Source organism: Marmota flaviventris, chromosome 17, assembly GCF_047511675.1.
Source record: "Marmota flaviventris isolate mMarFla1 chromosome 17, mMarFla1.hap1, whole genome shotgun sequence".
NCBI classification, from domain to species: Eukaryota; Metazoa; Chordata; class Mammalia; order Rodentia; family Sciuridae; genus Marmota; species Marmota flaviventris.
The window spans coordinates 33,183,309-33,205,300 of NC_092514.1; the positions used below are offsets into that span (position 1 = coordinate 33,183,309).

Below are 21,992 nucleotides of genomic sequence, written 5' to 3' on the forward strand. Positions count from 1 at the left end.
TCTTATCTGCCATGTGGAGCCAGGGAGAGGAGTTTTGGATTTGGGTTCAGATATCTGCAGAACAATCATCTGGAAATTAGAAAGATAAGAGGGAGAAAGATAGGAGGGAGAACACAGCTGGTGACAGAGAGCTGACATTTAGGGCTGGGGGCGTGGCTCGTAATAGAGGGCTTACCTGGCATAGGTGAAGCCTTGGGTTTGAGCCTCAGTCAACCAACTGTCCACCACCACCAGAAAGAGATCTGACATTTAAGGGGTCCATGGAAGGAGAGAGAGAGAGAAAGAAAGAAACAGAGAAAGGGAAGGGAGGCAGGGAGAAGAAGAAGGAGGAGGAGGGAAGAGGAGGAAAATAAATCAGAGACCCAAAGGGGAAGCTCATGTCGAATAGGGAAACCCAGTTTCTGGAAGGAGTGGTGAGCAGATCTCGAGCTTATGGGTAAAAAAAAGAAGGACGGAAACTGCAAGTGACATATCAGCCACCAGGAGGTCACTGATGAGCAGGGTTCCAGCAGAGTGGAGAGGGGCTAAGGCAAATTATTATGGATCAATAGATGTGCTGGGGTGAGGTGGGACAATGAGGGGAATTCTGGGAGCAGCAGGGTCCAGGGAGTTCCATACTGGTTACTTGAGCATTAATAGTAGCCTCCAAATACTGCTGTGAGTGATCCCTCTGATCCAGGTACAGACCTGGGGTTTCGCCTACAGAGAGGGGAAGTCTGTCTCCCCTTCCCCTTGAGTCTAGGCTGGCCTTGACACTTGGCTTTGACCAAGAAAGTTGGCGGAAACAACTGTTCCCAGTCCTTAAAAGAACACCGGCAACTTCCTCTTCCCCCCTCCTCTTAGAACCCAGCAGCCATGCTGTAAGGAAGTCCAGGTTGTCCTGCTGGAGTGACTGGCCGAGGGAGAGGCCACACAGGAATGGAGGTCATTTGGCAAGAGAGGCTTCCTTGGGCACTCTAACTTCAGAAGAGTTCCCAGATGAATTCAGTCACATGAGTGACCCTTGCTGATACCACATGAGGCCCTGAACTGCCCAATCGACCCCCAGAATCATGAGAAATAATAAGAGGCATTTTAAATCATTAAGTGGGATAATTTGTTACATGTGAATAGGATGAGAGGAAGGAGCTGGGGAGAGATGCTGATCCCTGGCACAGGACTGATGGAGTGAGTTTGTTCAGAAGGCTGAAAGGCTGGCCTGGGTTGAGGGAGGCACTTTTCCCTATGACACAAAAGCAAAGGACAAGCCAGGCATGGTGGCACACTCTGTAATCCCAGTGACTCAGAGGCTGAGGCAGGAGTATTGCAAGTTTGAGTCTAGCCTCAGCAACTTAGCAAGACGTTCTCAAAATAAAAAATAAAAAGGGCTGAGGATGTAGCTCAATGTTAAAGCTTCTTTGGATTCAGTCCCCAACACCCCCCAAAAAAAGGATTTTTCTGAGTTCAACTGACCTGTGCTTTCACATCCCAGTCAGTCCTGTTTGGATTGGCAGAGGACAAACAGCACACAGGAACCCTTTCAGGGAGAAGAGGACCATTCTGTTGGGACTTTTCACTTTGTCTACAGTGTTTTTGTTTCTCTTTCTTTCTTTCTTCTTCTTCTATTTATTTATTTATTTTTGTACTGGGGTTTGAACTCATGGGCGCCCAACCACTGAGCCACATCCCCAGCCCTATTTTGTATTTTATTTAGAGACAGGGTCTCACTGAGTTGCTAAGTGCCTCAATATTGCTGAGGCCATCTTTGAACTTGCGATCCTCCTGCCCTAGCCTCTCCAGCTGTTGGGATTGCAGGCGTATGCCACCGCATCCAGCTTTTGGTTTCTTTTTGTCTTCAAGCATTTCAAGGATTAAAACTTACCATGATGCTTTAAAATCCAAAAACCAAACAAAACAACAATAAAGGACAGTGATGCATAGAAGTGTTTACAAAGTGGGAGGAGAGACTGAAGCTGGGGACTCCCCTGCTCCCCCACAAGTGATTTTTTTGCCCATACTGTGGATTGAACCCAGGGATTGGCACCTGCAAAACTCCAAATGACTTCTTTCTCTGTGGCTCCTTTGTCAGAGTGAAGTGCCAAGATTAGAGAGGGGCATAGGTGAGCCCTAGAAGTTTGGACCTGTGATGGAACCCCCCCCACCCTCATAGAGCACCTGATGGGCTCAGCTGCCCTCCAGGATAAAAGGTAAGTGGACAGAGGGACAGTGAGCAGTGGGAAGTTCTGACTCAAGTGCTGGCTGAACCTGTGATTTGGGACAAGTGACTTCCACTTCTGAGGGGTGGTTGGACTAGATTAGTATTTCTAAAATTTTTGGATTATGGATTTCCCATGACAATTTGATATGAACCCATATAGACGTAAATTTAGATATATAATCCATATTTTATATGTGTGTATTTTGTTCCTGGCACAAAGTAGATGTGCCATAAATAGTAATGAATAGATTATGGTTGGGATTCAGAGACCCTCTCCCCACAACACACACTTGAAGTTAGCCCAGGTTCAGAATCCTGGAATAAGCTGATCTCTTCCTGTCCCTACATTCTTGGAATCTACAAAATTCTACCCTGAATCTTTTTTTTCTTTCCTTTCCTTCCTCTCCCCATCCAGTGCTAGGGATTGAACCTAAGGATGTTCTACTACTGAGCTCACGGATCCACATCCCCAGCCCTTTTTATTTTTTATTTTGAGACAGGGGCTCACTAAGTTGCTGAAGCTAGCCTGGAGCTTTCAATCTTCCTGCCTCAGCCTCCTGAGTTGCTGAGATTACAAGAGTGTGCTACTTTGAATCTTTCTGGTGTAGACTATATAGTTGACTCAAAACAAAGTTCTAGTCCCGTTCAGCAAAAAAATATTTGCTGAACAGCTTCTGTGTCCAGGGTGCCAAGAGCTACATTGCATGCATTCCATATTTTATCTTATTTAGCCTTACACCAATGTATGAGGAGGTTTTTATTATTCTGATTTTTCAAATGAGCTGGTGTGGTGGTGTACACATGTAATCCCAGCAACTAGGAAGGCTGAGGCAGGAGGATTGCAAGTTCAAGGCCAGCCCAGGCAACTTAGCCAGATTCTGCCTTAAAATAAAAAATAAAAAGGGCTGGGGATGTAGCTCAGTGGTAGAGCACCCCTGGGTTCAATTCTCAGTATAAAAAGAAACAAATAACAACAACAACAACAAAAAACTGGGCTGGGGATGTGGCTCAAGCGGTAGCCGCTCGCCTGGCATGCGTGCGGCCCGGGTTCGATCCTCAGCACCACATACAGACAAAGACGTTGTATCCGCCGAAAAACTAAAAATAAATATTAAAATTCTCTCTCTCTCTCTCTCTCTTAAAAAAAAGTTATTAAAAAAAAAAAACTAATTTTTCAAATGAGGCTCAGAGAGGTTAAGTAACTTGCCTAAGGTTATTTAGCTGGTCAGAGATGGAGCTGGGATTTGAACCTAAGTCTGTCTGACTCAAAACCTATTGAAAGGTCTTTCTTCCATGTCCTGGTTGAGGGTCACCATTCCTTCCTCCCAGCATGAGGTTTGAGGATTGCTGGGCATTGCTGAGTGGAGATCAACCTCTTCTCCTGAGCTGCCACAGAAGATAGGATGCGGTGGCTGTATCTGAGGACAGGCTTCCCATCGCACCAGAGGAGCGGCACATTCCCAGGAGAAGGAGACTTGGTGACACCAGCCCTACTCTTGGGCATACAGGACCTGGGCCCACAGCCCTTTCCTCATTGGAGCCCCGTGGGTCTGTGCAGCCCAGTTGCGCCCCCTTCAGGCCTCCCGACGACCGCTGGGGAATGCACTTCAGACACCCGCCCACTTCCTGGCTGTGTGACAGCCCGTGAGCTGCTTCTCCAGCTGGAGGCTCCGTTTCTACATCTATGAAATGGGCATAAAAAGAGCGAAGCGCCAGGACCCGTACCTGGACCGCGGCGGAGGCTGGAGAACCGCGTCTCCCTGGCCCCACGCAGGTGCCTTGTCCAGACGGGGCGCTGTCCCAGGCAGTGAAGCAAAGGGGCGGAATCGACCCAAAATAAGTGTCTGTGGACAGAACCACAGTCGCCGAGGACCCCCGCCCGGAGCCTGGCTCGGGACGCTAGAGGTGGGTCGGCCACCCGGACTCACTCGCAGCAGGATTTACGCGGGTGGCGACTGCGGTCCTTCGCCCCGGGCGTCGCGCTCCCCGCGCTCCCGACACGGCCAGGCTCCGGGTCTTGGCTCGTAAATCTCCTTCACACAGAGGGCCATAAATCAGGGCCCGCCCGGGACCCCCCAGCTCCCAGCCCGGACCCGCCCCCCTCGGGAAGGGCGGGGCGCAGGAAGCCCCCGGGACGGGTGGGCGGGGCCGATGCCGCCACGCCCCCGCCACGCCCCCTGCGGCTGCTAATTACAGGCCCGCGGAGCCTGATTTACGGCGGGGCGGGGCGAGTCTGGAGAATCTGGAGTGGCGGGGGCTGGGACACCCCAGGGGCTCCCAGGTTCCCAGGACCTCGCTGAAATGACAATCTCGATAGTAAACTGCAATGTGCTTTATATAAATTAATAGAAACATAATAATAGCTAACTTGGAGAGACTATGTGCCAAGCTGGGCTAAACACTTTATTAATCCATTCATCAAATAGTTATTGAACACTTACTAGGTGCCAGGAATCTTGCATATATTATCTCCCGAATGCCCCCAGCCCTAAAAGTTAGTCTTTTATGGGTCCCATTTTGCAGATGAAGAAATGAAAGCAAGAAGTAATTAAGCAATTAAATGACTTGTCTAAGGCCACTTACCAGTGAGTAGTAGGTCCAGAATTCATACTCCTTCCTCACCATCTGTCGCTAAAAATCTACTTTAAAAACAAAAAACCTGGATTACCTTGCTTCTTTGTTACCACTTGCGTTACCGTCTTCCTGCTCCATCCTTCAACCTTGTGCCTTTGGGCAAATGCCTTAGCCACTCAGAGCTTTAGCTCCTCTCAGTGGCAAAAGAGTACCGTCCTACTTATCACAAGGAGTTTGGAGGATCAAATTTAAAGGAAGTTTATGAACACAATCATAAATTATAAAGTTCAAGGATGAAAGGGTATTAGTTAAGGTGATTTGGGGTGTTCTAATGGATAAATGCAAGACTCTCTGTGGCCTAAACATAAATGTGTATTTCTTGCTCAGGTGTGGTCAGTTTGGTGTTCCTGGCCATGCAGTTTTTCCTGGGCTATTCTGTTCCAGGCATGACGAAGGGCCCAGAATTCATCCCCCTTGTGGCTCTCTCATTTCCAGCCTGTGGCTCCCGAGGTCCTGAGGCTGCCCTAAGGTCCAGAGGCCAGCAGGAAGGGGAAGGAGCATGGAGGCTGCTTATCCGAGGTTGTTATAGGCTGACCTGGAAAGTACACATCGTTTCCACTCACACTCACCAGAAACACAGTCAACTGCAAGAAAGGCTAGGAAATGGCATGACTGCTGCACAACAGATTACCCCCAAACCTTTTGGTTTAAAACAGCAATAAACATTTATTAGTTTCTCGTCAAGATTTTAGGGAGGGGCCTACCTGGGTCATTTTCTTCTCCTTTTGTGCATGATAGACATGTGAACTTCTGCAGCCTTTTTGTCTCCATGAGGGAAGAGAAAGAAACATTATGAGGAAAGAGATATGAAAAAAAATTATATGAGCTGAGGATGTGGCTCAGTGGTAGAGTGCTTGCCTAGCATGCACAAGGCCCTGGAGCTACAAAAAAAGAAAAATAAAAGGAAAAGGAGTAGATACTGAACTAAACAAAGGTATTAAAAAATCCCCACAAATTTTTTATTCATTTATTTATTTACTTATTTATTGTGGTGCTAGGGATCAAATCTAGGGGCTCACACATTCTAGGCAACTACTGTATCATTTAACCACATCCCCAGTACCCTACAAAGTTTTAAATATTCCTAAGAACACTTAACACAATTCTGAAAATGAGCAGCCTGAAGGATTTCCCAAGGAGGCAGTCATTCCACAGAGGTGGTTGGAGCTGGCATGGCAGAGATGTGTAACTGCAGATCATTGGGGACAGGATGAATTATTTACCAAATGGGGTTAGAAAAATTGAATGGGGCTGGGGCTGTAGAGCGCTCGCCTAGCACGTGTAAGGCCCTGGGTTCGATCCTCAGCACCACATTAAAAATAAATAAATAAAATAGAGGTATTGTGTCCAAAGCTAAAAAATAAATTTAAAAATTTGATAGCTAAGTTCCAATAATAATCATAATGATAGCAGCAATAACAGTAATAATAAAAATAATGGACACCACTTATTGACATCTACAAAGTGCTAGAAATTGGCTTTCATATATTTATCACAGTTTATTCTCCCGCCATGTATTATCATTTATTAGTCCCATTTAACATACGAGAAAATCAAACTTCAAGAGGACGAAGATGGTGGCTCATGCCTGTAATCCCAGCAGCTCTGGAGGAAGGAAGATCATGGGTTCAAAGTCAGCCTCAGCAAAAGCGAGGCCCTAAGCAACTCAATGAGACCCTGTCTCATAACATACAAAACAGGGCTGCAGATGGCTCAGTGGTTGAGTGCCCCTGAGTTCAATACCCAGTACACCCCTCCCCACAAAAAAGAGGACAAAGACGGCTTCTCAAGCTTCCTGAGCACAGTTAGGAGCCCTGATTTCCCTCTCCAGTATAGCAGAGCCCCTTCCTGAGAGTTCCTGCCCTTCAGCAGCCCTGGCCAGGACAGAGTCTGCCTCTCCAGAGGCAAAGCCCTCCATCCCAAGCCGGGCCCCCAGACCGGTTACTTCACCCCCACTGACACTGGGGCAGGCAGATCTACCTGATTAGACTTCCTGCTAAAAGCACTGAGGCCTCTTTGTCATTCCCCTAATGAGAAACCAATCACCCGGTCATTAGTGGGTGGAGGTGATGAGGAGTCTGGTGCTGGGGTGGGAGGGCAGGAGATGCTCTTGGTTATCTAGATGATTTATAGCTGCAGTGGCCAGGCTGACCTGGGAAGGGAGCAGAGAAGCAGCAAGACAAAAAGTTAATATCCAGAGAGGAACTTCTAGGAGTGAGGCCCCCAAGCTAAGAGCCTAACATGCTATTTTCTTTAATCTTCCCAATAAATCTGATGAAGAAGTATTATTACACACCCCCATTTTATAGACACGGAAACTGAGCCTCAAAAAGGTTAAGCATCTTGCCCAAGGCTATAGTACTAATAAATGATGATCTTATTCCAGAGCCCTCTCCAGAACAACCACTCTGCTTTCAGGTGATAGGGGCATTGCAGGTGAGTGCAGGTGAAGGACTAACAAATATCTCGGCTTTAGACTAAGAAGGAAGAGCATTCAAGAAGTGCTGGATTGGCTGGATGCAGTGGCGCATGCCTGTAATCCCAGCGGCTCCAGAAATTGAGGCAAGAGGATCAAGAGTTCAAAGCCAGCCTCAGCAATTTATCGAGTCCCTAAGCAATTCAGTGAGACTTGTCTCTAAATAAAATACAAAAAAAGGGGGGGAGGATGGGGATGTAGCCCCATGGTTAAGTGCCCCTGGGTTCAATCCCCAGTTAAAAAAAAAAAGAAAGAAAGAAAGAGCAGGTCAAATGTGTGCATGAATTTGTAAGAACCCCTGGGATGTTGAGAAAGCTTACCAGAAAAAGGATAATAATAATGACAACTAAATATTCATATTATTTTTTGAGGTAGTGGGGATTGAACTCAGGGTGATTTACCATTAAGCTACATCCCCAGCCCTTTTTTATTTTTGATTTTGAGACAGGGTCTCACTAAATTGTGCAGACTGGCTTCCAACTTGCCATCCTCCTGCCTCAGCCTCTAGAGTGGCTGGGAATACAGGGATGGACCACTGCACCCAGCAACAATTAAATATTATTGTTTACTATTTGCTAAGTCCCATACTCAGGATTTTCTGTGCATGGTGTCATTTAATTCTCACAACTTTATCAGGTGCTCATCAATTTATGTATTTATTTTGCAGTGCTGGCAATCAAACCCAGGGCCTCATGCAAGCCAGGCATCTTGCCCAAGGCTATAGTGCTAATAAGTGATGGTCTTATTAGCTACCACTGAGCTACACACTGCCCATCAACCCATTTTACAGATGAGGAAACCAAGAGTCTGGAGGTTAAGTTACCTGCCTCAGCTCTTGAAACTGGCAAATGGCAGGTAGAGGGGATTGGCTTGGGAGTAAGAGGAGGAAAGGGTGGTTGCTTACTCTCTAAGTTGTCAGGATTCTTGGTTTGAAACAACAAAATCCAACTCTGATCACATAAATAGAAGAGGGAATTATTGGGCAATACTGAATTAGCTCATCAAATTACTGGGAAGAAAGGCTGGGAAATTACTTCTGGGAAACTCATAGGAATTCCAGGATCCTGGAATTCTCTGACACTGAAGGCCATCAGCCCTGGTATTGGCACAGTGATTTCTCTCTCCACCGCTGCCTGTTATTCTGGGACACCTGCTTTAGACTCAGGTTTCCTGGCCAAGTGCCTGAACTCCTGTGTGTCCTAGCTGCCAGGAATCTCTACCTCCCAGAGCCCCACCACAGAGGCGCCCCTCCCCAAGATAAGCCACTAAGCCAACAACAGTGATGGAAACAAAAACATTCTTGTCTGTAAGTCTATTGATGTAATGAATGATGTTTATTGATTTCTATATAGTGAACCAACCTTGCATCCCTGGAATGGACCCCCACTTGATCATGGTACACTATTTTTAAAATGTGTTTTTGAATGCAATTTGTCAAAATTTTATTGAGAATTTTTGCATCTATGTTCATCAGGGCTATTGGTCTGAAATTTTCTTTCCTTCATGTGTCTCTGTCTTGTTTTGATGTCAGGATGATACTAGCCTCATCGAATGAGTTTGCAAGGGTTCCCTCCTTTTCTAGTTCATGGAATAATTTATAATTTGAGGAGTATTGGTATTAATTCTTCTTTGTAGGTCTTATAGAACTTGGCCAAGAATCCATCTCTGGTCCTGGGCTTTTCTTGGTTGGTAGGCTTTTTTTTTTTTTAAATATTTTTTAGTTGTTGATGGACCTTTATTTTATTTATTTGTATGTGGTGCTGAGAATTGAACCCAGTGCCTCACACATGCAAGGCAAGCGCTGTACCACTGAGCCACAACCGCAGTCCAGTTAGTAGACTTTTTATAGCATCTTCTATTTCCTTGCTTGAAATTGATCTGTTTAAATTGTATGTGTCCTTCCTCCGGGTTCAGTTTGGGTAGATCATATGCCTCTAGAAATCTGTAGTGCTTTCTACTGTCATGTATAACTGACTAGAACTAATAATAATAATAATAATAATAAAAGAAAACAAAAACATTGACAAAAATATTGACAGGTTCCTAGCCACCCAGGAAGAGGTGTCCTATGTTCATAATTAGACCCTAGTTCAGAGAGCCTATTGCGAGAGAGAGAGAGAGAGAGAGAGAGAGAGAGAGAGAGAGAGAGACTGCTCTCTAGTCTTGAAGGAGGATATGGAAATAATGCCTCTCTTTTGTTGTCTGTTACATCCAGTTCTATTATCTGAATAGGTGTTTAGGTGTTGACTCCCTCCATTCAGTCTCTCTCTGCAGGGCTCAGGTCCCCTCCTCTCTCCTGGATCCTTATCTCCTAACTGGAGTTTTGTCTTAGTCCACCCTGTTCAAAGGCAGTCAAGCCACAATTCAATAGAACTATGTCACTACTCAGTTTAATAATCTTTCCTTTCTTTTATTGTTTTTTTATTTATTTATTTTTGCTTTGTTTTATTTTTTGTGGAACTGGGAACTGAACCCAGGGCTTTGCACATGCTGGGCAAGCACTCTACCACTGAGCTACCTCCTCCGTGCTGCCCCTCCACCTTTAAATTTTATTTTGAGAGTGGACTTCACTAAATTGCACAGGCTGACCTTGAGATTGCAGTCCTCCTGCCTCAACCTCCAGTGCAGTTGGGATTACAGGTGTGTGCCACCTTGCCCGGCTCTGTTTTTTTAATGACTTTTTGTAGTTCTTAGTTATTTATAGGACAAAAGAAGAAGAAGAAGAAGAAGAAGAAGAGGAGGAGGAGGAGGAGGAGGAGGAGGAGGAGGAGGAGGAGGAGGAGGAGAAAGAAAGAAAGAAAAAGAAAAAAAAAGATATTTTGTCATGTCTAGGTACGGTGGCCCATGCCTATAATCCCAGTGGCTCAGGAGGATCCCAAGTTCAAAGCCAGCCTCAGCAACTTAGCAAGGCTCTAAGCAATTTAAGGAAACCCTGTCTCAAAGTAAAAAATAAAAAGGGCTGGGGATGTGGCTTAGTTGTTCAACAGCCCTGGGTTCAATCCCTGCATGCCCCCCCAAAAGAAAAGTCATGATGCCAATGATTCCCAGCCTCATCTCCCATCATTTCCTGATTTCCCACTTCATGATTTGGCAGAGTCAATTTCCTGTATTTTCCACATCATCCCTACAGTGGTTTAACCTTCCAGGCCTTGTCACTTGCTGTTCACTCCATTGTCAAAGCCCTTCCACTCACTGTCTGCTTGGTAAATTCCCATCCATCCTTTGAAACCCAGTTCAGGCATAATTTCCCCTGTAAAACCTTTCCTGACCCCTCAGAGTTCATCCTCCTTCCTCTGTACCACTTGCTAACCTTGCACATTCTTTTGATTTCATGCTATTGAGACAATTGACCTTTCCCACTAGGTGGTAAGCTCCAGGAGGGCAGGTACTGTGTTGGTTTTGCTCACAATGACTTCTTCATTACTTAATCCAAGACTTGGCAGATGGTAGGTGTTCCATAAATACAGAACTAAATTGGCCAGAAAAAGCAAGGTCACTGGATGAATTGAAAGAAGAGAGTTTCCCAAAACTGGGGTTTGGGAAGTGGCAAGAGTCAACTTGTAAGTTGAGGCAGAGAGACAAAGGGGAGAGAAGGCATAAATTCCAGGAAGTAGGGAAAGACTAATTTGGACAAAGCCATCTGAGCACATTTATATTTCCCACAAAGGAGCCAGTGTTGAGGGAAAGCTGCAAAACCAAGGGAGGGGCAATTGATGAGGCAGGGTCTCCAGAAGAGATGGAATGGAGGTAGGAGGGAAGAGGAGGTCACCACCCAGAAAACATGCATGGACACCTGGGGAGGCAGGAAGTACACAAAACCCAAAGCTGGATGCTGCCTGGAGAGGGGTTCAGTGAAGGGAGTCCTCAGCCTGCAGCAGAGCAAGAGGCTAATGGGTTTTCTGTTGTCTGTTTTAAGATCCATAAGTGGAAATAGTTAATGACTTCCCCATCTCCTGCCAAAGAAAAGTGGATGCTTCAGTGGCTACATGATTATGCACCGTCTAGTCCCTGTCATCAATCTGAGCTCATCTCTTACTCAGCCCAGGTCCCCTGGACACCTTGTACTCACTAGAATCAGCAAACATCCTGCCTCAGAGCCTTTAAACATGTTGTTCTTTCTGCCTGGACTCTGTTCCCCCAAACAGCTATAGTACCTTGCCTTTTGTAGGTCCTTACCCAGATGTCACCTTCTTGGGTGGGCTTTCTGGACCTCCCCTCCCTTCACCCCACATATGCGTACTCAACACTTTCTATCTTTCCTTGTGTCATTTATTTATTTATTTATTTATTCTGCAGCTCTTATTGCTGTCTAATATAGTGCCCCCAGCATACCAGGGATTGAACCCAGGGGTGCTCTATCACTGAGCTACATCCCCAATCCTTTTGATTTTTTTTTTTTTTTTTTTTTTTTTGAGACAGGGTCTCTCGCAGTTGTTTATGCTGGCCTTGAACTTGTGAGCCACCTGCCTGGCCCTCCAGGGTCCCTGGTCACTAGGCTAGCCTAATATGCTGCTAATATACATCTAATAGTATTTATTTATTGCATACGTTATCTATTTTCTTTATTATTTGCTCTCACCACGAGAAAATGACCTCCATGAGGACAGCTTTTGGGCTATTGTATTCACTGGTCTATGCCAGTAACTGCACCAATAAGCAGTCCATAACTTTTTTGTTGAGGCTGGGGACTAGGTCGGTGGTAGATCGCTGGCCTTGCATGCACGGGATGGGATCTTGGGTTCCATTCCACGAAATATTGTTGTTGAGTGACAGCATGTAGGACCAGAGTCTAACACTGAGCGCAAATCTGGATTCCAAATGTCTTCTACACTAAGCCAGAGTCTGAGCTGAAACCCGGAGGGTCGGGGTTGGGGAGGGAGGCTCCCACACTCCCCAGGGAGGCAGCTGGGGATGGGGAGACCTGGGCTTTCTTCCAAGGTGGGAGTTCTGCCCTCCCTCGGGGGAGCAACGCCGGAACTTCCAGAGAAGAGCAGGAATTTCTGAAATCCGGGCCCGGCCGAGCGGTAATAGGCACCTTCGCGCCGCCAGCGGAACCGCCCGGCCCTAAATCACGGCCGCCTCCCCTCCTCCCGCCGGCCGGCGCGGGCAGCGCTGCTCCCGGGCATAGGCGGTTCCAGCCGCGGCGCGCACCGGCCGTGCAGGTGCCGCGGAAATGCCTGCCCCGCTGGCCGCTTTGAAGTCGCGCTCGCGCCGCAGCGTCCTACCGGGCGCGGGCGACCCGCCTGCGTCCCCTCCGCGCTTCCAGCCCCCAGTGGGCAGAGGCCTGGGGCGGAGGCGCTTCCCGGGAGCCCGGCCGCCTGTCAAGAGAGTGTGGCCTCAGAATTATGGATTGGAGCCCTGGGTCCTTGATCTGTGCAGGGGAAAGGGATGGGAAGGTGACCTGTGCCCAGCACGGGGACAATGGTGCGGTTCCACATTTTCCTTGCTTTTATGGACGCTTTAAGAGTTCGTGTTAGGGACCAGAGAAGTTTGTCCAACTCACTATTTTTTTCTTACTGTTCCCTTTGAGCCCCATAGATGTCTATTGCAATGGATTTTCCCTCCATGCGATGCAGGAATGGGGATGTTCCAAAGTTAATGAGCAAGAATGAAATTGTGTAATCAAAATTATCCTTAAATAGGACTTAAATTACAGTACACAACAGCATTATATATTTAACCCTGAACAATGTTTTTACACAAGTTAACACTTAATAACTACTGAAATAGATTCTAAAGAGGGAAGTGAATACACACACATACACACAAACACACACACACACACACATTTCCTTTCTATGCATTCAAACTGCTTTGCTGTGGAGGCAATTTTGAATTCAGTAGCTCTTGGATGGGGTGCAAGGTTTTGCTTGATGCTGTAACCACTACAACCATAATTTGGGGACCATAGCTTTAAGGCAACTATCATGGGAGAATCTAAAAACACTTTTACATGGATGCAGTTTCCTCCCTCCTGTTTTAATATTGAGCTTCATAAAGTTACCTTGAGTTAATACATTGGTTTGTGGTCATCTGCATACAGGTCTAGTGCGTAGTAGGTGTTTAATAAGTGCTTGATCAGACTTAGATGGGATTTCCAGTTTCATGATTATCTTCATATCAGGGATTGTACCATTTATTGAACAGTCAGCAAATATTTCCCCACACCTCCTGCATACCAGGCACAGTGCTAGGAAATTAGAGGTGACCTAGAGGTGGCCCCAGCAACAGCACAGAAGTGCAGTACAATATGCAGCTAAATTCTAGACAGGATTGGGAACCCTGTGGGAGAGGCTCAGGGCTGACTTTACTGAGGAGGAAAGGGCAACAAGCAACTGAGGCTGGTGACTCACTGAAGGCACCTGAACTCGGTCCAGAACTCTGGCAGGCAAAGAGCCCTGAAGACTTCCCTGCAGATGCAGTCAGGGAGCCTCGGGATGATCCTGTGTCCTCGGGCTGATCCTGTGTCCTTGGGCTTTACCTGGCTGACTGGGCCCTGACTCACCTGCTGGAGGGGTCAGGGGTAGGCACGGGCTGTTCACTTCTGTTCTCTGGTGCTTTCTCTGGGATCCCAGGGGCCATCAGTTCTGCCTGCATGGCTCAAAAGGAGTTAAGGAAATCTCAGGCAGCAAATCTCAATCACAGCAGGCAGGCATTTGGACCCTCTGGACTTCTGCCTTCCAGTTCACGTTCTCTTCTGTTTGTTTCTGCCCATTGCCCCCTGTCTTTCCAAATTTCCTCTATATTAGTCAAACCCTTTTAAAATTTTCATTCTCAGTTGAAACTACTTAAATCTCTTAAAATTCCTATTTCAAAGGACAGATGCAAAGTCTCTAAAAATGATAGGAGGTGGGGGGGATTGGGGTGTTGGTGGGTACTCCCTGAGCTGAACATGGAGGCCAAGCCCAGACGGGTTAAGAACCTGGTCTTGGAATAGGAAACACACCACAGCTCACCCTCTGACTTGGGTCAAGGTCCTTAAGTCTGTTTCCATCTGCATCATAATAATGAACTTTCCATATGGGACTCTTGTGAAGCTAAGATAATATATGTTTAAAAAGCACTTAGTACAATGCCTAGTCTATGAGAAGCACTCTATCGAATTCAGTACCATTATTATTAAGATTATTATTGCTATGGTTAATTATCACCAAGCAGCATCCTATCCATAGTGGTATGTGAGTTCTAGGATACTGAGTCACTGGAGGAAAAAAGGTGCTAGATGTAGTCTAAGCTTGTTTGTCACCCACTGGTACCCTCCCCTCAGCTCCTGGGCTGCCCCAGGAAGGTTCTTCTCCCTTGAGGCTGCCCTGGAGATCAATGGGCCACCTCCATCCTTCTGTGAAGATGGGGGTTGCTCATGGCTCATCCATCTACTTTTTGGGGCCTACAAGGCTCTTGATTGTAGGTCAAGGTCTCATAAGTATCCAGGTGAGTTTAAATCCACAGCTTGAGCTTAGTACCTACCCTCAGGATCAGCTGTATGGGCATGGGATTGGTGCAGTGGTTTAGAGGCACTCTAGGTTTGATTTAGTGCTGTGCTGTCTCCATCTTCAAATTCTTAGTACTTTGGAACAAGGGGCTCCAAATTTTACTTTGCTCTGGACCCAACAAATCACTTAGCTGGTCCTGCCTACACCTTCATAGAGAAGATATCTTCCATGCAAAGGAAAGTGAGGTGCAGAATCAGGGACATGAATGGCACAGGTCACAGTGTGAAGAGCTGTTGGCTTGCAGAGGGTGGGAGGAAGAGATCTCCCACCTCAGGCTTCCTTTCCCACCTGGAAGGTCCAGATCCTCTGCCCTCTGCTGATAACAGGGGCTTTTCTGAGGGTTTGGACAAGGCCCTGAGTTCCACAGTGTCTGGGTGAACAGGGCAGTGATTCAGCTCTTTCTAGGGTGGCTTCTAAGGGCTAAAGGATATGGATGAGGGTGAGAGGAGAGGTGGCCATGGAATGTGACAGTAAGGAATCAGATGCCTGGGCTTTGGCCCATGCCCTGCTTCCTACTCTGAGACATACCAAGGCTGACATTCTGCTACTTGAGCTGGATGGGTGGGCATGGGTGCTAAGACACTTGTGGCCCAAGAACTGCATAAAATTCTGCATGAGGAATACAGGTGTATGTATGTATGTTGTGGGGGAGGCTTGAATTAAGAAGAGAAAACCTCTGGTTTTAATGAATTTATTTATTTATTTAATTTGTTTAATTGGTACTGGGTATTGAACCCAGGGACACTTAACCACTAGGCCACATCCCCAGCCCTTTTTTTGTATTTTATTTAGAGACAGGGTCTTGCTTAGAGCCTCACTAAATTTCTGAGGCTGGCTTTGAACTCTGGATCCTTTTGCCTCAGCCCCCTGATCTAGCTAACTATTTTCTCCCCACAATTCCTTTTATTTCATGGGTTTATTTTTCATGTGGTGCTGAGGATGGAATCCAGTGGCTCACACATGCCAGGCAAGTGCTCTACTGCTCAGCCACAACTCCAGCCCTCTAGCTGACTTAATTCCACATAATACTGCTCTTTTGGAAAGAACAAAAGCCAGGAAGTACAAAAAGTCCTTAGGCTACTTCTAGTCTAGTGAACAAGACTGACAATCACACAAGTAAATATATATGGTTTGTTTCCTAGTGCCCTGCACTTTCCCTCTGTGGAGAAATTCAGTTGAAACGATGGGATTGTTGCTGCTGATGTTCTCTGGCACGAATGCAAACTGCATTCTCATCCCCGCTGATGCCACAACAGGCCTTGGCATTCAGGTTATGGCTGGGAATGAGATTTACCTTAAGGAACTCCAAATAACTCCCTATGGATGCCTGAAATTCCACTGGGAGTCTTTCTCTAGGATTAAGCATTTTTCTTTTCTGAGACCCTGTTTAAAATTCAAATCCCTGGTGGTAACAGCAGGAAAGATTTGGTGAGTCCTTAACAGGATAGTACTGTGTCATGAGTAGAACTGTCCCAGGGCCCTGGGCTTCAAAGGATGCCCCTGATTGGTACTACCAGGAGAGCTAGAGGAAAAAGAAGATCTTCACCATCTTCTCTGCTGATTCAGCCCCACTCTTTCTGAAGGAAAGGAAGTCAAAAGGAAGTAGGAGGAGAGTTGAGCCCAATCAAAACCCCAACTCAAAATCCTGACCAACTTCAGCTGGTAGCTGAAAAAGCCTGAAGCTCTACTCAGCTTAGGAAGGGGGACTTAGGACTGTGTCAACTCTGCCCCTTCCTTATTGATCCTCTGGGTTGGTCACGCTTTTCCTCAATGACAGCTCTGTAGTTGCCCATGAGACTTGACAAGAACTTTCAAGATTCTAAAGAACATTCAATCCACCATTGCCACCCTTCTATGGTCTATCAATTCTCCTGCCCAGAATCCACATTGGGGCACTCTATCTGGGGTCAGCGGAAAGAATGTGGATCCCAGTCAACCTAGAGAGACCCCTGGAGTGAGGCACAGCAAGTTCCTGGTGGCGATTGGAGTTCTGCCCCGGGCATGGCCTGGCTTCCCAGCTGGTCCCCGTGTGTGTACAAGAATCTGCATGCTTCCTTCCTTGCTTGCTTCCTTCTCAGTTCCTCCCTCGCCAACCTACCTGGGGGCAGGTAATAAAGCAGGAGGAGGGAGATGGATGGATGGGGAGGGCGGGGAGCCACGTGGTGCCATAAAGCCCAGGTAGAGAGGGCCGTTCAGGGAGTGTCCAGACCACAGGAGCCAACGCTCAGAGGGTGGACTGTCAGCCTCACCCTCACCTTCCCAGCGCCGAAGCAGCGGGGCCTGGGAAGAGGCCATGCTCCGAGGCTCGCCCGGGCTAGGCCTCAGGGGCCTGAAAGGAGCCGAGGGCTCTGCAGAGGACTTGGGAGGCTCTTGTCCTGAGCCTGGGAGGAACTTTGGGGTGCTGAGGGAAAACGGCGCCCCCCGGAGCCAGGGAGAGGCCGGGGAGGCTGCGGGCGGAAAGCGGGCCAGGCCGGTGCGGTCCAAGGCGCGGCGCATGGCCGCCAACGTGCGGGAGCGCAAGCGCATCCTGGACTACAACGAGGCCTTTAACGCGCTGCGGCGGGCGCTGCGGCACGACCTGGGCGGCAAGAGGCTCTCCAAGATCGCCACGCTGCGCAGGGCCATCCACCGCATCACTGCGCTCTCCCTCGTCTTGCGTGCCAGCCCCCCTCCTCGCTGGCCCTGCGGCCACTTGGAGTGTCACAGCCAGATGGCGCGCGCAGGAGGCACTGGGGACGCCCGCTCCAGCCCCGCACGGCCCGCGCCGCAACCCGCAGGGCCTAACCTCGGGCGCCGGGACGCCACAGGCCCCTTCCTGCAGCCGGCGCCGCGCTGCGCCTCTTGCTCGCCACACACGTATATGGGACGGCCCAGGGCGGTGGCCGACGTCCCAGGCTGGGGCCAAGCCTACGGAGGAAACTGGCGCCGATGTCCCGGGTCTCCCTCTGCTGGGCCCCTTCCCTGGTGCCGAGGCTACCTGCGAACAGGCACCGGGTTGGGCTACCAGCACTCCTGAGCCGGACACCGAGGAAAGCTGGGCTGGCAGGATGACTATAAAAGGGAAGACGGCAAAAAATATTGTCCTGGACGGAGCAAAACGGAATGAGCTGAGACCCGTGGAGGAAAGGAGGCTGCTTGGCAGCAGGAAGGAACTCTGGGGGCTGGGGCGTCACCTCCACATCCCAGCCCCGGGTAGCGGCTCTGCGAAAGAAGCAGGATCCTGCTTGGCTTTTAGGTTTGGACTTGTTGAACTCTTCTTGGAAAGTGGCCTTTGCATTCCTGTGCCTCTGAGCCGTTTTCTCTCGCTGCTTTTGGACAGGGGGACTTGTGTGGGAGTATGGGTGGCCACCTGTTTGGGTCTGATGGCACAGTGTCAGGACTCTTCCCCCTGTGGCTGTCTCAGGTCTGATCTGAGAGAGGCAGACAGAAGCAGCCAAATAAAAAGGAAAATTGTCATTTCTGTCTGCTGTCACGACTCCACTGGCTCAATGGGCTAGGATGACAGGAAAGCCTGAGGGATTGGGGGTTACTGAGAAATTTTGGGGCCAGGGACTAAGTCCCACAGATAGACCTCAGCAATGGCTGAACACAGTGAGGAGTCCAAGGGGAAGGGAGCCATCCAGAGAGGACATTCCTCCTGTGCCACTGGAGGGAATTATCTGGAGAAAGTTAATGGGGAGGTTAAAGATATGATCAGTCTCATCTGTGGACCTCCCTGCAGAACTACCATCTGCAGGGAGCCACAGCAGGGGCTACCATGACGCCAGAGTCTGGCCATTCACAGGGAAGGAAGCTGAGGGCAGGACCAAGGATTGGGGGCCAGGAAGTCCTGCTTATACTCGGAGTGGCAGGTAGAGCTCTCAGGGAATAGTGGGTCAGCACCTCTGTGATGAGGGGTAGGCTTGGAATCCAGGAAAGATTATGGGGAAAGGGTTAGGGAGCCCTTAGGCCAAGGATGCAGAGAGAGTGGGAGGCACAGGAATGTCCCCTCCTGGAAAATTCTGGAAAACTTTGCTATATCTAAGATAGGCTCATGCCTAGCCCAATCAGACCGACAGGGATGATTTTGCAGGTGGTACTTGCAGGGCTAAGGGTCCAATGTGCCAGGGGAGGGCTGAGGACTTTCTGGTCCCTTTGGAGAACTGGGCTCTTGCTGTCTGAGGGGAAGGGTTAAATATAGCCATCTCAAAATGGGGAACCCCACAGAAGCTTGGGAGATGCCCATGGGCACAGACCCAAGGGAGCGTGAGGTTCCTCAGAACAGTTAAGGTGAGGCTCGCTGCTATAATTAAAAATGTCTTTGCTTTGTGCAAGCCTCAACACTGCTGGCACACTTGGCATCCTATCCCTAGCCACAGGCTTAGGGCTCCTGATTTCACAGTCAGGGATATGGCACAGACCACAGGAAAGCTTTAACCCTGAGTCTAACCAGGAGCCAAGTGTGGGACCTGGGCGCCAATCCTGACCACTGAGCCTGACAGTGACAGACAGTGGAAAGGAAAGAGCTAGACCTGCCTGGGATCTAGTTCTGCTCTGCCATGTCCTTGGCCTCTAGTTTCTCACCTGTGACATCGATAATGATGCCACCTCAGGGTGGCTGTAAGGTGAACATGCTTCATAATGTACAGTTTGGGGCAATTAGAAGGAGTTCACAAAGTGTTACTGTTTGTTTCCTATTATAATCTTATGATGAATCAGCCTGGACAGTGCTTTAGCCTTCTTTTGGCCTTAGGGATTTATTCTCTGGAAACATGATAAAATCACCAGCAAATCCTGCTTTCCTAAATTCCAGGGTTAAAAGAGGGTTCTTTTCCCACACCCAGCAGCCCTCTCTGCCCAGGAATGGTGAGGGTGCCCCCTGCAGGTGAAATAAAAATGTGGCGAGTGAGGAAGTTCATCAGAGGGGCGTGACCACTTGCCTCTCATAGTTTATCAGCTGCATGACCTTGTGTAAATAAATCACCCAACTGATTTCAGTTTGGGGGTTCCCATTTGTATAGTGGACTAAAATAAGTACTTACATCCTAGGCTGTATGGACTAAATGAGACAATGCATTTAAAGCGTGTAGCATAGGGTTCAGCCCACATAATCACTCACTATAATAGTAATTAGAGCATTTTTAGCAGCTTTACAGTTCACTAGGCCTCATATACTCAGTCTCTTTGGCTCTTTTTAGAAGTATGTGCCTTCTTACACCTACACTTTTACACCGGCGGCCTTTGTCACAAGGAACCGGTGCCTGCCATGGTGCTAGCAATGAATGAGACGGAACAGCAAAAACATAGAAATATAAAACCCAGTGTTGTCAGGGACATGGAGAAAGGGGCACATTTTACAGATTTCTCGCTGTACTGTATATTTGTTCCTTTTTTGTAAATATGGAAAGATCATGATAAAAATACATTAAGGAAGCAATCCAAAAGGAGTTTTTCCCCTTAATTTGCAAAAAAAAGCCATCACAGCAGTCTGGTTCATTATAGTGCAAGGTTTTAAAAAACACATATGCCCAACCATAAAGGCAAACTCTGCTACTTTAACAGAATGAACATAATAGTGAGTTAAAAGGGCAGATCACAAAATGGTCCATGCCCACTAATTATCATGCAGGCAAACATGTAGGTGCCTGCACAGATGGGGAGAGGATTTGGAGAGATAAACATGGTTTTTAATTTTCACTAGATTCTTCTTAACTTTTTTTATGATTATTAGAAGATTTATTAAGCAAGAATAATATATTAATCATCATTGCCAGACTTAATAGGAGATATTAAATTTTAGGTCCAATTTTCCTACCTGGATAAGTTTTTCCTTCCTATCCCTATCAGTTTTGAAAACATAATACCAGAAGAAGAGGGGTCCAATTCCAAACAGAGCTCCTAAGAGTGAGTTCTTGGGAGTGGGTCTGAAATTTGGGTAGATATTTGCTGATCTTGCGTAGGTCCAGCGAATTAAGGCAGGATCTTCGATGAGCCCTTGGCAGTTGGGGTCATTGTACTGAAGCAGATAGTCCCATTTAAGCCGGGCTCTTATGGCCTACCTCTCGGCTTGTGCCTTCCAGGTTTCCGGAGATATGTCTTATCGGGGTCGAGGGTCGGGGTAGAGTGGTCTGACATGAGGGCTTATACTTTGGAAACGACATCTTAGCGCCCTGGCGCAACTGAGCCTGCCCTTCTTAACTATTTTTTGAAAATGAAAGATCTGCTGGGTGCAGTGGCACATGCTTGTAATCCCAGTGGCTCAGAAGGCTCAGGCAGGAGGATCATGAGTTCAAAGCCAGCCTCAGCAAAGTTGAGGTCCTAAGCAACTTGGTGAGACCCTCTCTCTCTAAATAAAATACAAAATAGGGCTGGGATGTGGTTCAGTGGTCAAGTGCCCCTGAGTTCAATTCTCGGTAGCCCCTCCCCAAAGTGAAAGATCTGTCCCCTTAGGATAACCCCAGAAAGAAGTAGGTTCATATTTTGTGCAAGGATGTCAAGAATAATGTATCCCCAGTGGGCTCCTTTGGAAGGACTCACTTCACTAGATGTGAAATTTTGGGGTTCTTACTGATGGAAGCTTCATCAGATTAAGTTTTCCTTGCCTTTCATGAATGTGCACATACATGTGTGACCACAGATGTCAGGAGACTTTTGTTGCCTCTAAAGAAGGGGTGACTGGGCCCCAGAAGGCTTCAGTGAGACAAGATATTGGCTCAATGATGCCTACCCTGTCAGTTCTATAGGGCTTCCAGACACCCAATCAGATGCCCAGAGTAAAAAGGGCTGCAGAACAGATAAGAGGAGGCTTTATTTCCTCTTCACCTTGAATTAGGCTGGACCTAACTTGAAACTTCTGAGGTTTCTTTCCTGTTCACCCCACCACCCAAAGCACCCCTAGTATGCAGGCCCACTTCCCCCTCCTCTGTTTGTATCCCTAACCTCTCTCAGCATCTGTCACACTTAGAGCACACAGGATGGGGGTGGGCAGAGGTGGGATCAGTGTCACTGGGGACACACTCTAGGCGCTTGGTTAACGTTTCCTGCTTCCTCCAATTCATCCGGTTGGCCTTGATTGTGAGCCAGGCCCTGGTTGAGGGAGCTGGGGTCACCACTGCCTCCTTCAGGCGCCTAACACCGAGTTGGGAATGGGGAAAGAGAGAGGAATTCCTTCCTTTTGTTCCCTGTGTCCACCCCAGAGATCAGTGAGGCCAGC

At 47.8% G+C, this 21,992-nt stretch overlaps 1 protein-coding gene and 1 pseudogene across 1 annotated transcript; one reads left to right on the forward strand and one right to left on the reverse strand.

The window, feature by feature from the left end:
• The first annotated feature begins 17,093 nt into the window (after positions 1–17,093).
• Bhlha9 (basic helix-loop-helix family member a9) lies at positions 17,094–18,256 on the forward strand. The gene has a single exon (XM_027924400.2). It carries the CDS (start codon positions 17,094–17,096, stop codon positions 17,814–17,816), a length of 723 nt encoding a protein of 240 aa, XP_027780201.1. The 3' UTR covers positions 17,817–18,256.
• A 2,260-nt stretch (positions 18,257–20,516) lies between these two features.
• Positions 20,517–20,940, reverse strand: LOC114083310 (NADH dehydrogenase [ubiquinone] 1 beta subcomplex subunit 4 pseudogene; annotated as a pseudogene).
• Positions 20,941–21,992: the final 1,052 nt, after the last annotated feature.

What these genes read in the sequence shown, in the direction of transcription:
- Bhlha9 (XM_027924400.2), top strand. Translation starts at nt 17,094, where the DNA reads ATGCTCCGAGGCTCGCCCGGGCTAGGCCTCAGGGGCCTGAAAGGAGCC.